The sequence below is a fragment of the Megalops cyprinoides genome, chromosome 8 (assembly GCF_013368585.1).
Source record: "Megalops cyprinoides isolate fMegCyp1 chromosome 8, fMegCyp1.pri, whole genome shotgun sequence".
In the NCBI taxonomy this organism is placed as follows: domain Eukaryota; kingdom Metazoa; phylum Chordata; class Actinopteri; order Elopiformes; family Megalopidae; genus Megalops; species Megalops cyprinoides.
In genome coordinates, this window is record NC_050590.1 from 6473520 (window position 1) to 6488208 (window position 14689).

General features: G+C 45.0%; 1 protein-coding gene across 1 annotated transcript in view; it reads right to left on the minus strand.

The window, feature by feature from the left end:
- The window catches only part of LOC118782252 (A disintegrin and metalloproteinase with thrombospondin motifs 7), a 109603-nt gene that overhangs the window by 53832 nt on the left and 41082 nt on the right, over window positions 1–14689 (minus strand). The window contains exons 12-15 of the mRNA XM_036535557.1: window positions 10467–10636; window positions 9156–9289; window positions 7727–7847; window positions 7060–7304 (exon numbers count right to left, since the gene is read on the minus strand). Of these exons, the coding sequence (XP_036391450.1) occupies window positions 7060–7304; window positions 7727–7847; window positions 9156–9289; window positions 10467–10636 (670 nt within the window). The remainder of the gene's footprint in view (window positions 1–7059; window positions 7305–7726; window positions 7848–9155; window positions 9290–10466; window positions 10637–14689) is intronic.

Below are 14689 nucleotides of genomic sequence, written 5' to 3' on the forward strand. Positions count from 1 at the left end.
ACACCACTGGTATGAACAATGACACAGTCTGTGGATAGGAAGTATGTATGCGTCTTGTGTGTATACAGTACAGTAGAAATAGGGAGGTTGTGAAAGCTGCTCTATGAAACTCAGTAATGCACATGTATTGTTAGGTATCCACTGTTTCAGTGAGAGATGGAGTTAAATGCAAGCATTCATTAGGCATTCACCATCATGAGTTTCCACACGTTGAATGAGCAGGATTCAATTTGAGCAATCTGAGCCAATGTCAGTCAGACTGTCAGGCCAGGAAGACATACACTGATCCGCTGTTGCGGAGGGGATATACCAATGTGTACTGCCGTATCAGAGAGAGGACTCGTGGCCATACAACTGTGCACAGCTGTTCTGGATGTACTGCACGCTTGCCTTGTATATCCGTATGCCAGGAATACATCTGTTGTGGTCTGGATCAATGCAAATTTACACTGGGTATAAGATACTGGTTTTCAGCATGGCCAGAGGGCCATAGGATACTCCTCCAAGCCCAGTCACATTTTATCAACCCAACAGAGGAAGTGTTTTCAGACTGGAGGTGGAGACACTTTGTCCACCAGTCTAACAAGCAAGCCAACCTCATCCAGGCCATGGGTGAGGCGTGTAATAACATCACAGCACAACAGGGTCAGGGGTGGACAAGGCACTCCCAGAGATTTTTCCCACGGTGCCTTCCCAATGAGGAAATAAGATATGATGTCAATGAGAATATGTGGCAAATTACAGAAGGTAGGCTCAATCCATAATGATATGTAAATAATTTCCACTTTGTACAATTAAACTTATTTGTGTTACTGTTTAGAATAATTATATTTCTTTGCTTTTTCCATTTTTAATGATCTGTATCTCCTGAGTTTATACAGCTATTATTTTGTTACATTAAAAGCGTAATTACATCTTTATGATCCTGTTCTTTTAATTTGGTTTCATGATTAAACTTCTGGTTCAAAGCTATTTTATTATTTGGAGTGCTTACTTTTGGATTGTAAGATGTATGCAGTACGTGTGAACCCAGCACATGCATTGTGCACCTGTTACATGTTACTGGTCAGAGCACTTTGGCCCTTTGTGTTAGGAGCAAACACTTTTGCAAAGTGTATTAACAGATGAGTCAAAGTAATATTAAAAAAACAGATGTATGGTGGTGATACTGGTAATAAGAGTTGTGTATGGTCGAATTCTGCACTGGAGGGCACATATCCCACTGAGTGCTGACTAGATATTCTGTCTGCCTCAGTTTATAGCAATGTAATGTAGTTCCTGGTATTGGCCACTGATCTGTGGGGGGTGTCACTGGTCTCTTTTATCCTTTGAGGAGTGATGGAGTCACAGCAATACTCCTTAGAAACCATCATCACACCTTGCCCAACTCTCCTGGATCAGAATGATGTGATTAACCAGCACAAACATTTACACACCTGGACGAAGCTTCGCTGGAGAAAGACCGAGCCCCACAAATGGCCATTTTTTTTTTCTGTCAGAGCAGAAGAGCACCATGCGAAGAGCCAGGACGTTCTCCGCGGGGAGTTCTGGCCAAAGGCGTTAAGACGCTGCACCTATCCCGCGCGGCGGAGATGGTTAGAATGCAGAGAGGCGCGTGTTCCAGGCTGTCATACTTCACAGGCTCACAGCCAATCAGAGCACGCCTGCTGAGAGAGGCTGGCGGTGTTGAAAATAAGCAGGGGGAATTCAATCGGCTCTCAGCTGTCGTCCAGTAGCTCCTAACTGGAACAGACTTATGTGTGTTCTGGCAAGATTATTCCCCAAAACCCCGGGCTCCAGTGACACAGCTGTTGCATTAATTGAACAGTCAAGATTTGCTGGAAGTGCTGAGATTTTTTTGGATTAGTGTAATGCCTAAAAAGGCCCTGACAATAAAAATGATACACAACCGTGTTCCCTGTTCCAGCCGCCCGGCCAAACAAACAGCACACAATGATCCCTGGGGGTAATCTGCCAGCTCTCATAGCCCTGTCCATTCCCCTCTGCTATTCAAAGACCTATGTTAGGTCAGTACCCTGTGTAGTCAGAACTGCTGTCGTGATAAAACTGCATTCAGCTGTAACAAACTTCAAGGGGACAGAGAGTTCTAAAAAACCAGTCCAAATATGAGGGAGCTTTGGGAAGGATTTCAACTAATATGCAAAACATGCATTTTTTTTTTCATATGTATGATTCATATATCATTTATGCGCCCATCTTCATGGGATGTCTGTAATCAGACAAAGGATGCTATCTGCTGTCAGCAAAGACAGACTCTGTGATGAAGATGGAGTGGGAATCCTTTCACAGCCAAAGACATAAAAGCTGCTTTTAACAAGACCGCAAGATTTTTTTTTTTAAACAAAGCAGCGTCATTTACCAGCCACACACACAGCAACGGGTACCTTGATCACATTCATCTGGGCTTTTTCGCATCAGTTTTTTTAATGGGTCATTCATCATAATAATGAAACAAATAATGGCTCTCCATTGTGACGGGGATGCATGAAAGTCACCCCCCTGACAAAAGGGGAGAACATTGCATCCTTGTTAAGCGGATCAAGTGCCTAACTGTAACTGACTGCACGTCATAATAACAGTTATTATAACTACGCCCTCAATGCCTCACCGAAGACAGATTGGGTTCTTGTAATGAACAACAGAAGCAACACAGCGTCGTGCTCAATAAAGACATATTTATCACCGTTTCCTTGCCTCCGGCCTCTCTCTCACGCTGAGGAACAATGTGACCCAGGTCTTATACAAGCCAATTAGGATTCACTAAAAATTCAGGAACAACAGCAGACCACCTTCACAATAACTCCGCCCTCGGCCCACCTGTCTTTGGTTCTTCCCTGTCTGAGAGACAGTGGACTTGATTTGGACAGGTGGACACACTGCTCCCCGAGCCACCAAAATCTGCCATAAAAGGTAGGTGACTCTCCCCAAGGAGCTGAGCAGCCCTGATGTAGGAAAACAAGACCAGACTCCGGAGCTTTCCGCCTGGGATTTGAGCTGTCTACTAACGGTTATAACCTTCTTCATCCACACTGCCGTACCGCCACCCAACATGCTCAAGGTTCAGGGTCTGGTGCAGAAACTGAGGTCAAGGGTACACTGAAGAAAAGCTGGCCCATGTGTGCATACCTAGCGGTTCTCTTGTGAAAGACTGTTGAAGGAATTCTTGCCCAGAGCCAAAAACAAATGTGCTTTCTGCCAACCCAAAAAAAGTATATGTATTACAGCCCATTTACTGACTTAATGGCCAGATTTTTCTTGCTGTAAGTTGGGAATTCCTGAGAGAGAGAGAGAGTGAGAGAGAGAGAGAGAGAGAGAGAGAGAGAGAGAGAGAGAGAGAGAGAGAGAGAGAGAGAGAGAGAGAGAGAGAGAGAGAGAGAGCGAGCTGTCATCTCCACATCTCCCATATGCATTGAAACCGTTGAGATCGACTTGCTGCTGATCTCTTCCACTGTGACAGCACGATGCAGTCTGCCGGTGGATACAATATCAGATCACATGAGCCATTTATAGAAAATTCTGATATACAATGTACAATGAATGAGCCAACCCCTGGAAAACACATTTCTCAAAAACAAACGGAAATAGCAGTGGACCGCAACCACCTGTTGCTAAACAACAGCAGAGAAAACAAGAGAAAAAAGTTACTTTTGGTATGTAGTGTAAGTTGTCAGTCAGTTTGTAGTCAGTTAGGTTTTTATGCCTATATTGATATTTGTATACATATCCACATAGACGCACACACACACACACATATATATATGGAGGAAAAAAATTGATTCAGTTATGTATCGTGATTCTTTTGTGCGGCGATTCATGTATCGGCAGGCAGCACAGCATCCCGTGTGGTAGGAGCGAATTATTTAGCTTTGTTTAGAAATAACAATTATGGCGGATAACATACCAGAGATACGTGCTGCTCCTCCACAGTTTAAATTGAACGTATGGGGGCACTTTGGCTTTCATAATTTAAGTGGTAAAGGGGAGTTGGACAGGAGCCATGAGGATGCAAACTGTGTCATGTTAAAGTTAAGTATTGTGGTAATACGATTAACATACGGGCCCATATTGCTCAACACCATCCTGAGTTAGACAAGGAGACAGAGAAAGCTAAACCTGTTGCTAGCAGCCAACAACGAACACTGGACACAAGTTTGAACAAGATTCCTAGCAGTTCAGATAAAGCCAAGCGCATCACAACGTCAATTGCTCATTTTATATGCAAAGATCTGAGGCCATACAGCGTTGTGCAAAATACAGGTTTTCGTAATATGATTTACACTTCAGAGCCAAGGTACGCCATACCATCAAGACGCTTTTTTCTCCGACACAACCCTACCCAACATCTACAACAGGAGTAGGCTACATTTAATTACTCATGTTCAATTCACTTGTGCAGCTATTGAATAAAGCGTATGACTCAAGTAAAATTTTATACTGTTGTATCTGAAGTTATTTTGTATTGTTTAAATGCTGCCCTTGGTTTTTGAGGGGAAAAAAATAATGTTATAAGGAGTAGGCTACATTTAATTACCCATGTTCAATTCAGTTGCGCAGCTGTTGAATAAAGCTTTCAAGGTACAAAGCTTTAGAGGTATGACTCAACTTTTTTTTACATGGTTCAAGGCTTTAAAATCGTAACAAAAAATCGGAAAAATTGTAATATCGAATTGGGATATTTATAGAATTGCTATACTTACAAAATCGCAATACAAATTGAATCGGCACCTAGGTATCGTATCGGGAGGTCCCTGGTGATTCCCATCCCTAATATATGCGTGTGTGTGTGTGTGTGTGTGTGTGTGTGTGTGTGTGTATGTATATATATATGTACGGTGGCCAACAGTATAACATATGTCTGATAGGTAAATTAGTTTCCAGATCTGCAGATCTTCTTTTCCGATATTTAAGAAAATAGCTGCTAATAGTAGCTAAAGTAAGTAAAAGTCACTATAAAATTATGCAAAAGCTGATTCACGGATAAAGTAAATATTCAAGCAACAGCTTCTGCTTGTCTGTAGCTGGCAGAGAGAGAGACAGAGAGACTCCAGCTCTCGAGAGCGACACCTGGATGGATGTGACGATCTGTGGAACACAGAGTCCAACCCACACACAGGATCATTACTTCAGCACCGTACCGTTCATTTCTCAGTCTCCTGCCACAGCAGACGGTTCTGTACCCCCCAACCCCCAGCATGGGACACTTGCCAAAGGACTGCGGATCCCCCCCCCCCAGCCCCCACACCGCTAATGAACCACACTGTCGCTTTCATGTGCCTGGCCCCGAGAACGCTGGATTCAATAAAAAGCGTGATATGACACTCAAGAAGTATACTCTCCATTATTAATGAAAGTGAAGATTGGTAAGACCTTCTCTCGTGCCCACTTCCTGTTCTCCTACAGTACGTCCAGTCAGGAGTTAAGGGGAAATAAACAGGAAAATAGAGTCCCTACATATTTCTACAAGTGCTAAATAAATGCATGCTTTATTACATTTACACTTTTATGTGGAAGCAGTGTAACGTCACTACAGGGGGTAAAACTTCATTAACACCAGCCTTAAAAGAGATTATTGATTAGCCTATGCAATTATACCAGATGACCCAGAATTTTGTTCTTTCTTTTTCTGGTTTCTTTTGTACTCTTACATATACGTACTGCATGTTAAATACATACTGCAAATCTGTTTTACAGATGTATTTCACTGTCTAATTTGTAAACTATATTAAAAATCCCATAAGTTCTAAAATATTCTTAAATATACCGCAGAAAACCCATGGGAATAAGGCAGAGATTTATTTGCTAATATCCTGCACATTTTGCTGTACGTTACACTGAACATCTGAATTTCTTTTACTTTCAGATTTCATGCCACACCACGCAGTGAAACACGGCTATCTTTCATAACGTCAGATAGAGGGGCTTCTTAGCTGAAAGCATTTTGTACCCAACAGAACAGCTGCTCCCTTAAAACTTCAGAACGAGTCAAGCGGAGGCAATTCCTTTCCCTGTTTCAGCAGCAGGGGAGAGAGCCATAACTTTATCTACATAGCAGGCGCGAGAGTGTGTGTGTGTGTGTGTGTGTGTGTGTGTGTGTGTGTGTGTGTGTGGGTGTGTGTGCGTGTGTGTGTGTGTGTGTGTGTGTTGGGTGGGGGGATTTGGGGGGGGGGGGGGGGGGGGGGTGGAAGAGGAGGAGTTACAGTGTACTAAAGACATCTGCAGCCACCCAGCTGGTCCTGGAGCCATCCACCTCCTCACTTTCCTTTCAAATAGCAGGAGCTCTCTCTCTCTCTCTCTCTCTCTCTCTCTCTCTCTCTCTGGACTGCTGTGACAGACATTCCCTTTAAAGATTATAAATAATTTTGAATAGCTTTGATTGCTCTTGACAGCACAGCAAAGAACTCTCTGAAGGTAATTGTTCACTTAATCCGGGCAAGTCCTTGGACAAGTCTTATCCATTCGATAGCTTAACTACGCAAATAAGCAAGTTGGAGTTGTTTGGATTTTTTTTCCTTTTTTCTTTTAATTTTTTAATTTTTTATGACTCATGTTATACCATGCTGAATACTGGCAGGATTGCAAACAGAAACATCCATTAGTTACTAGATAAAAGGAAATGCTAAATGTTGGAACACAGAAGCCAATTGCAATAAATGTTGGAACACAGAAGCCAATTGCAATAAGTTCTGTGTCAGACCAGCTGGACTGGTCCACCACCTCAGTGTTACAAGAATGACCCCTGCACCCTAAAGCCAGCGTGACCCAGTTTGATCCATTACATTACATTATTGGCATTTAGCAGATGCTCTTACCCAGAAAGACTTGCATCAGTTACAGTTTTTTACAATGTTATCCATTTATACAGCTGGATATTGACTGAGGCAGTTGTGGGTTAAGTACCTTGCCCAAGGGTACAGCAGTGGTGCCCCAGTGGGGAACTGAACTGGTGACCTTTTGGTTACGAGTCCTGCTCCTTAACCACTATGCTACACTGCCGCCCCTAACCCCACGAACCCCACACAGCACAACAGCATTCCTTACCTGTATCCACACGGGCTCCAGGGTAGGCCCAGGTGAGGTCAGGTTCTCCAGGTGGCCCGTCCTCTCATAGGTGAACACCGTCCCAGCGGCCTTGTAGTCCCCGTTCCACTGGATGGTCCAGCCGCCGTTCAGAAAGTACCTGTCGGGGTCGTTGCTCCGTAGCGCCAGGAAGTTCCCCGCCTCGGCCACCTCTTCAATGCGGATGTCTCTCGCTCCCTGTGGAATAAGACCAATGTCCACATATCCTGGGAGGAGAGAGACAAAGAGAGAGGGAGAGGGAGAGAGAAAGAAAGAGAGGGAGAGAGACAGAGAGAGTGACTGTGAACAAGGAACACAGATTATTATATCAGTTGGAGATGAAAGGCAAAAGGCCCTTCATTTTTCATCCAGACAGATTATCAACAACAAGCTATTGTGGCCATTACCATATCTGCAGATGTCACACGACTGCCCATCTGTCTATCTGGCCATCTTATCTCGCCATCTCGCAGCACCCGTGGGTTTCTGAGAGCCACACAGCCACGGCTTTGTGAAATATATCTTATCCAAAAATACAGTTTCCCCAATTCCCAGTGCTGCTGTCTCCATCAGAACCCCGCAGTGTGCTGTCATGGTGTTTTAGGGGTACACCCCCCACCCCCCACCACCCGATCACCCGTTGCTGTACCGAGCCCCTCGCTCTTCTCGAAGGTCTTCTTCACTGTCTCGCAGGTGGAGCCATTGCCATGGCAGACCCCGCAGCGGTCCTCTACGGCGTTGGAGTCAATCTCATAATCGCAGCCCACGTTCTGCAAGACGGAGGCACGATCAGAGAAAGAGAGAGAGAGAGAGAGACCGCACCGACGCAAGTCACAGCCAAGCAACAGGACCGCTGTCAAAGCCAGGCACGGGGTGTTTTCTTTTTTTTTTTGTTTTATCTAAATCGTAGAGTTCAGCGGCGCGGTGACAACAGCGGAGTGAGGGGTGGAAATCTGACTGGGGGAAGTTTGAATGAGCGTGTAACATCCTGTGGCCGGAGGCATGGGACAACCATCCAAGGAGAGTGGGTAGGTACACCTGTGGAGGCACCTTTTCCCGACCCTTAGGCGATTGGGATTACACTGAGATCAATGTGGCTTTTGTACTAAAAACGTTCCTTTCCACACACACACAAAAAACAGCCTTTTGATCCACATAGAGGAACTTCAATTTTTCTGTACACCCTGACCAGCAATCCTTTGACAACACACCCACTGTTGTCCCACACTCCCACTGATACCACGAACGAAGGCAGGGACTCCTTAGAAATTTGGCAATTACCTTTTAGCACAGATGAGGCTGTACACCCATCGTAAAATACACTGCATTCTAAATAAATACGCTATTACTGGTATTTATTTGAGTTGTGAAAAGAATTTAATACCCCTGGCTTTCTACTCCTCAAGGGTTCCTTGTGAGGACACGGCTAAGCATACAGTCCAAGGTCAAAAGTACATTTAACACGAAAATGTAAATACAAAAGAAAGAATGAAGACCACAAACATTTCAGTGGCTCTTGAGACAGACTAAATATTGAAATATTTCCTGCAAAAAAAACCCCTCAAAAATCAATTAAACAAGCTAAACATTTAAGATAAACAGCTGCAGAATGTGGGCTAGAATAACAATTCCTTTTCACCCAGATGGGAACCATGGAAGCTACCCTTCAAACGTAAAAAAGCGCACACAAGCGGATGCTTGCACCGCTCAAACACCCCCGGTGCAGTGACTGACACTGAGACGCGGTAATCCACTGATCTCGGATACTGATGAGATATCGGCTTTGCCAGAACGTGCTTCCTTCAACAAACTTTCTCATGGCGTGTCGAATTCTCAGAGCAATTCCGCAAAGAAAACAAACTTGTGATTGCAAGCCAGCAACGTGTGTTTCCAATTAGGTCTCTGAGGAAAAAGCCGAGGCGATCAGAACGGAGGAGTGGTGCGCAGATGAAAATGGGATTTTCTCCACTGTTGTCAGAGGCAATGACTTAAAAGGAGGGGGAGGGAGGGGGGTGTTGGGTTGGGGGGTGGGGGGGGGCGCAAATAAGGGGTTTGCTGGCGCCATTGGCGACCGTTACCTTGCAGATGCCATTGATGCAGACGTCACGGCTGGAGGTGCCCTCGTAGCACTGCGTCCCATCAATGACAGCGTCCCGCATCTTCTCTGAGAAGTATTCATTCAGGGGACGGCAATGAAGCTCGCATGGGTTCACTGGCACAGACACAGACCAGATAAAGAGTTAGTGTTCAGCTGGTGGGGGGGGGAAGCAAACCTTTTCCAAGTTGCAGCCTTGCTACTTGAGTCCTCTGGGAAACAAGATCATTGATGAAGAACAGTGAGGCACTGGCCATCCAGTCTGTAGTGGCTCACCGAGGGAAATTTGTTTTGCTTACTATTGCCTCTCCAGGGGGCAGTTCACTGAGTTTATGTCCTCACTGAAAGGGGTAACAGGGCACAGTCGCTGTCATAGTTTCACCCACAGAGACAGAGCCAGGACCACAGGTTCACACCCACGCAATCAAAGCCAATCAAAGACAAGATCAGGTTCGCTGACGAGGACACAGATGTGGTCATGTCTGAGACAAAAAGCTTAAGATTACTGAACATACACTGTGCTCCCAGGTGATTTAATGCCGAAAAAGAACTGAAGTTGTAACCTGGTGAAGAACATGGACTGTAGGTCTACCCTTTTTGATGCCTGTTCAAATTATTGGACATGCATATGATTTCCTTTTTTTCCTACTTTTTTCCTACTCAGAGACAGACATGAAAACAGACATAAAACAGTTTTTGACGACCGACAGAGACACAAACATAGGGGGTTATCAAAAAGAGACAAAGGGTCAGACACGGTCAGATTTTTACCAAAGGTCAGACACATGAAGGCAGACATGGTCAGCCAAAAAAAAAGGTGATCAAACACGCAAACACTAAACATTTATTCACTATCAGAGCAATTTGACTGAAGACAGTGCACAGAGCACTGCAATTCTCAGCAGGTTTGTGTTATCTTCTCGTCTCCCATTGGTTCTACCTCGTAAATCTGCTTAGTGTCCCTGGTGTATGCAGACTCCATGCATTTCCAGATAAGACTGTGTGCTAGTGTATGCATGGATTTTCATGGGAAGGGGTGGGGGAATTCGAGGGGGCTACATACAAAGGAGGTGTGGGAATACAATGTTATTGCAATGTTAGCAACTGAATGCCTATCTCACACAATATGAATTATACGCACAATATGAATAAATTTATAATAATACTAATCATTATCACCATTATCATCATCATAATAGCAAGTATGGTAATTAGGTCAATATCTCAGCACTGAACTTTGAAATATCAGCGTTTTTTAGATGCCAGCATTTCTTGCAATCGATGCAATGCTCACCTCTGTTGTTGACCTGCACCCACTTATAGAACTTGCCCTTGTAAGGCATGGTGTCGAAGTGGCTGCATTGAATATGCCTGAAGGAGGGTAGGTTGGTGGGACAGGGGGCGTTTTTACAGATCCGGTACCTGCGTCGCTCCCCGAGGCAGTACTTCCCTCCATTCTTAGGACTGCGGGAAAAAAGAGGGGAGAGGAGCATACTGTCAAATCGTCTGTCTTTAGATACAGCAGGTCAGAGAGAGGCAACCTGGCTGTCTAGACAACATGGAGGTTGGAGGTGTTAAAAAATGGTTGTAATGTAAACAGGGTTTGTTTAACACAGGTATAGAAATCCTTGGAATCCTTTTGCAAAACAACGATATCCAAAAAAAAAAAAATTCCCCAAAATGTCCCGAAGACACGGAATTTAAACGACACGTGTACAGTTTGGACCCAAATAATTGAGATTCACCGTGTGAGGGCTCACTCCCATAATACTGAGCAGGGTAAACTCCACCTAAAGTTTTTAATTATAAATGGCTTTGTGCTGCTTGTGCACCAGCTCCTGTGCAAGACTGCAAGGGGGAAATAGCAAACGATCTGATCAGACTCCATCCTCAACCCAATCCTCAACCAGGGGTAATGAAGGTATGGAACATTGAGCACCAGGACCAGCATAACCACTGACACATGCAAAATAGGAAAAAAATGTAACTAAAACTAAATAACTCCAGAAACTGCATATCAGGTACAAAATGCAATCCGAAGCCCATGGAAACAAAATATGTCCCAGAAGTACATATTAACATCAAGACACTTTGTTGAGTTTCAAATAGATGTATGCTGTAAAATTAGAGAAAATTAGCATTAATTATCAAAGTCAATAAATGTGGCAGAATGTACTAAACCTCCACCTTGATAACACAGTAGAATCATTTTCATATTGTTTCTCATCAGTCCCCAACTATTATACCTACTTTACTTTAAAAGCTGAGTTTAATGCATGCTGTTTAAAATCATTTTTGCAAAACCTATGACTCATTCCACATGAGCAATCAAGATAAAAAAAGTCTTACTGAATAGGCTTTTTTGAGGCCACAGATACATTCCAAAAAAAAATGACAAGTACATTTTAACAATGCATCTGGAACAAATAGTACTGATCTTCTATAAACTTTGGCATTTCTAAACAGCGTACAACAAAGCTCAGAACAAAACAGAGACTGTTAAATGGACTATCCAGCATAAATCCGGAAGAACATCCAAAGTAGTTATGATTGAGAGGGTGAGCTGCTTTTTTGGAGCCAAACCGATGTGCTGGACGTGATCTTTAGTGCCAGAGACGGGCTTAATTCATGATTACTACAACCTGTTACAGCACACAGACCTGCCGATGTGTTTCTGCGTACCCCTGCTGTTTTTAACTACTCTGCACGTCACTCATAATCAGCTTTCGTTCACACTAAACCTTGAGAGTGAGCGAATCACCAGAAGCCCCACTGAAACAGGGGAACAGGGGAAGGAGTGTTTTTCTGGACGTGTGACGGAGATTTCCACGGTAACTGAATACCTCAAAGAGCTTCTGTCTTGGGTTATCCATTCCAGCCCTTCAGGGCTCACCGGATCTGACTACCACGTATGTCCAGCAGCCGACACACACACACACACACACACACACACACACACACACACACGCACGCATGCACGCACGCACGCCCACGCACGCGCACACACACACACAAAAACCTCAGATGGCCAGCAGCCCACAGGCTCCCACACACACACACACCCGCACCTCAAACGCACATACACACTTCTGCACGCTCTCACACAGAACGCCCTCCGTGCCCTGCGCTTCCTACAGCTGGGCCTTCCCCAGATCCAGCACAGAGCAAAGCGGCGCGCTACCTGCCACGCTTTAATCAGGATAAAGCCCTGGCGGGGCGAGGGGAGGTGACGTGCCACAGACTCCTCGTTTAATGAGCGCATTTGGAATGCACACAGCGACTGTGATGAAATCGAAGGTGTCGTGGAGAGGCTGTTTGATGTGGCCCGCGTTCTGTTTGAAGTCTCCAATTTGCTGTGTTTACCGAGGTCCTGCAAAAATAATAATAATAATAATAATGACTCGATTAACTAAAATCCTCTCCTCTTGCTAAGCGAGGATTCGTGTTTGAGACCTTTTTTTTTCCGCCGTTTGCGCCTAGTGTCCTTAGCGCCGTCAAGGTCAGAATCGATTGCCGCTGCTTTGACCACAGGCAAATGCGCATTCAGATGTTTGCTTAACAGAGCATCACTCGGCGAGGCGGTATTTTGATCATTTAATGATGCGAACAGAGCTGCCTCCTGCACAGCTGTATGCGTCTTTCGGTCCTTTTGATTAGAACATTTTGGTGTGTGTGGGTTGAAGGGTATCGCATAACACTGACAGATAATGACAAACGACATTTGACATTTCTGGCTAAAGGTAATTGAGGCTGCACGGCTGAAATCACAACGGCGACAGAAGTGCAGGAGGAAATGTGCAAGCTGTCCAGCTTCCTCCTGTGAAGAGCTTTGCCCTCTGTGCTTCAAGGTGAGTCTCACAGTGACAGCACATTGTACCGACTGTACTGCTGGGGCCCAAGGTAATGGCACACACAAACACAAACAAACAGGCCTACACACACACGCGCACACACACAGAGCCACACGCATGCGCACACACACACACACACATAAACAAACAGGCCTACACACACAGAGACAGACAGACAGACAGACAGACACACACACACACTCACACAGACACACACGCACGCACACACATGCACACCTCCGATGGCTAGAAGCTCACACACACACACACAGGCCTACACATACATGCACACACACATGCACACACACACACACACACACACACACACACATACACACATACACACATGCACACCTCCGATGGCCAGAAGCTCACACACACACACACAGGCCTACACATACATGCACACACACATGCACACACACACACACACACACACACATACACACATGCACACCTCCGATGGCCAGAAGCTCACACGCGCACACACACAGGCCTACACACACACACACACACACACACACACACACACACACACGCACACACACGTATACACATTTATTCATACAGTACATATGCACACATGCATCAACACACACATCCACCATACAGTGGGTTATGAAGTTTCAAGCTGAATCTCCACTGAAGCGTTTTGGTAAAGAAACCCTTTTGTCTGATGTGGTGGCTAATGGGGGTAAATGAGTTTTAACACCTCAGATAATAACTGCCCCCTTACAAAAGATCCTCTCTCCGTACGTCTAACACCTATCAGCCGATTGTTGAGCACATTCAGGAAATGGATTTTTTTTCCCAGGCAACCTCTATGCATTCAGGATTATTCCTGAAGGTGAAAATGCACAGATCTTTTGAAACCCCTGAAATGCAAAAGAGACAGACAATGGACAAATAATATGCTTTCTGAGAGGTAACGCTTCCTGAGGAACTCAAGATGTCCAAGCTGCGAAAAGGGGGGTAAAGCAGCCCGCAGTGGTTCGACGTGCAGCGCATGTCATTAGCGTAAAAACATCCAACCATGCCCCCCCCCCCTCCCCCCCCGCCCCCCCCCCTGCCTTGGGCATGCAGCACATGTGGCCATGTGTCCACTGCCCTGTGCACCATCCACTTCCGAAAACATTCGCTTTTCCGCAAAGGATCAAGTTTCACAGGATAATAATATGTTGCCTATTAGTAATTGCTGTCCCTGCTGCACAGACAAAACATTGGCACAAAGCAAGCTGAGGGAACGCTGCACTTTAACACCCATTAAATTCTTCTGTAATTATTACAGGTCCAAAATATCACTTCAGGCGGCAGTTTGATGCAGCTCCATCCGCTCAGTGTGAGCTCCAATATGTCTGCTCCCATCTGGAGGCTGGTAACAACAGCCACAATCAAACAGAGCAATGCTTTGCTGTGTGTAAATGGGCCAATGCTATTCATAAAATGTATGAAACGCAGCTCAAACCGTTCTGTTGCTGACAGCGAAGCCGAGACCGTTGGCAGATGTGGAGGCAGTGGACAATTACAGCAGGTGGCTTTCTTTTCTTCCCTTTCTGGGTGTTGGTAGAGGATGGATCGACGCTTTGATTGTGACTGTGGAAGGGTAGTCAGCTGTGGCATCAGTAAAAACTTTACAAACCTACAAGATGGCAGCCCGGTCATAGGT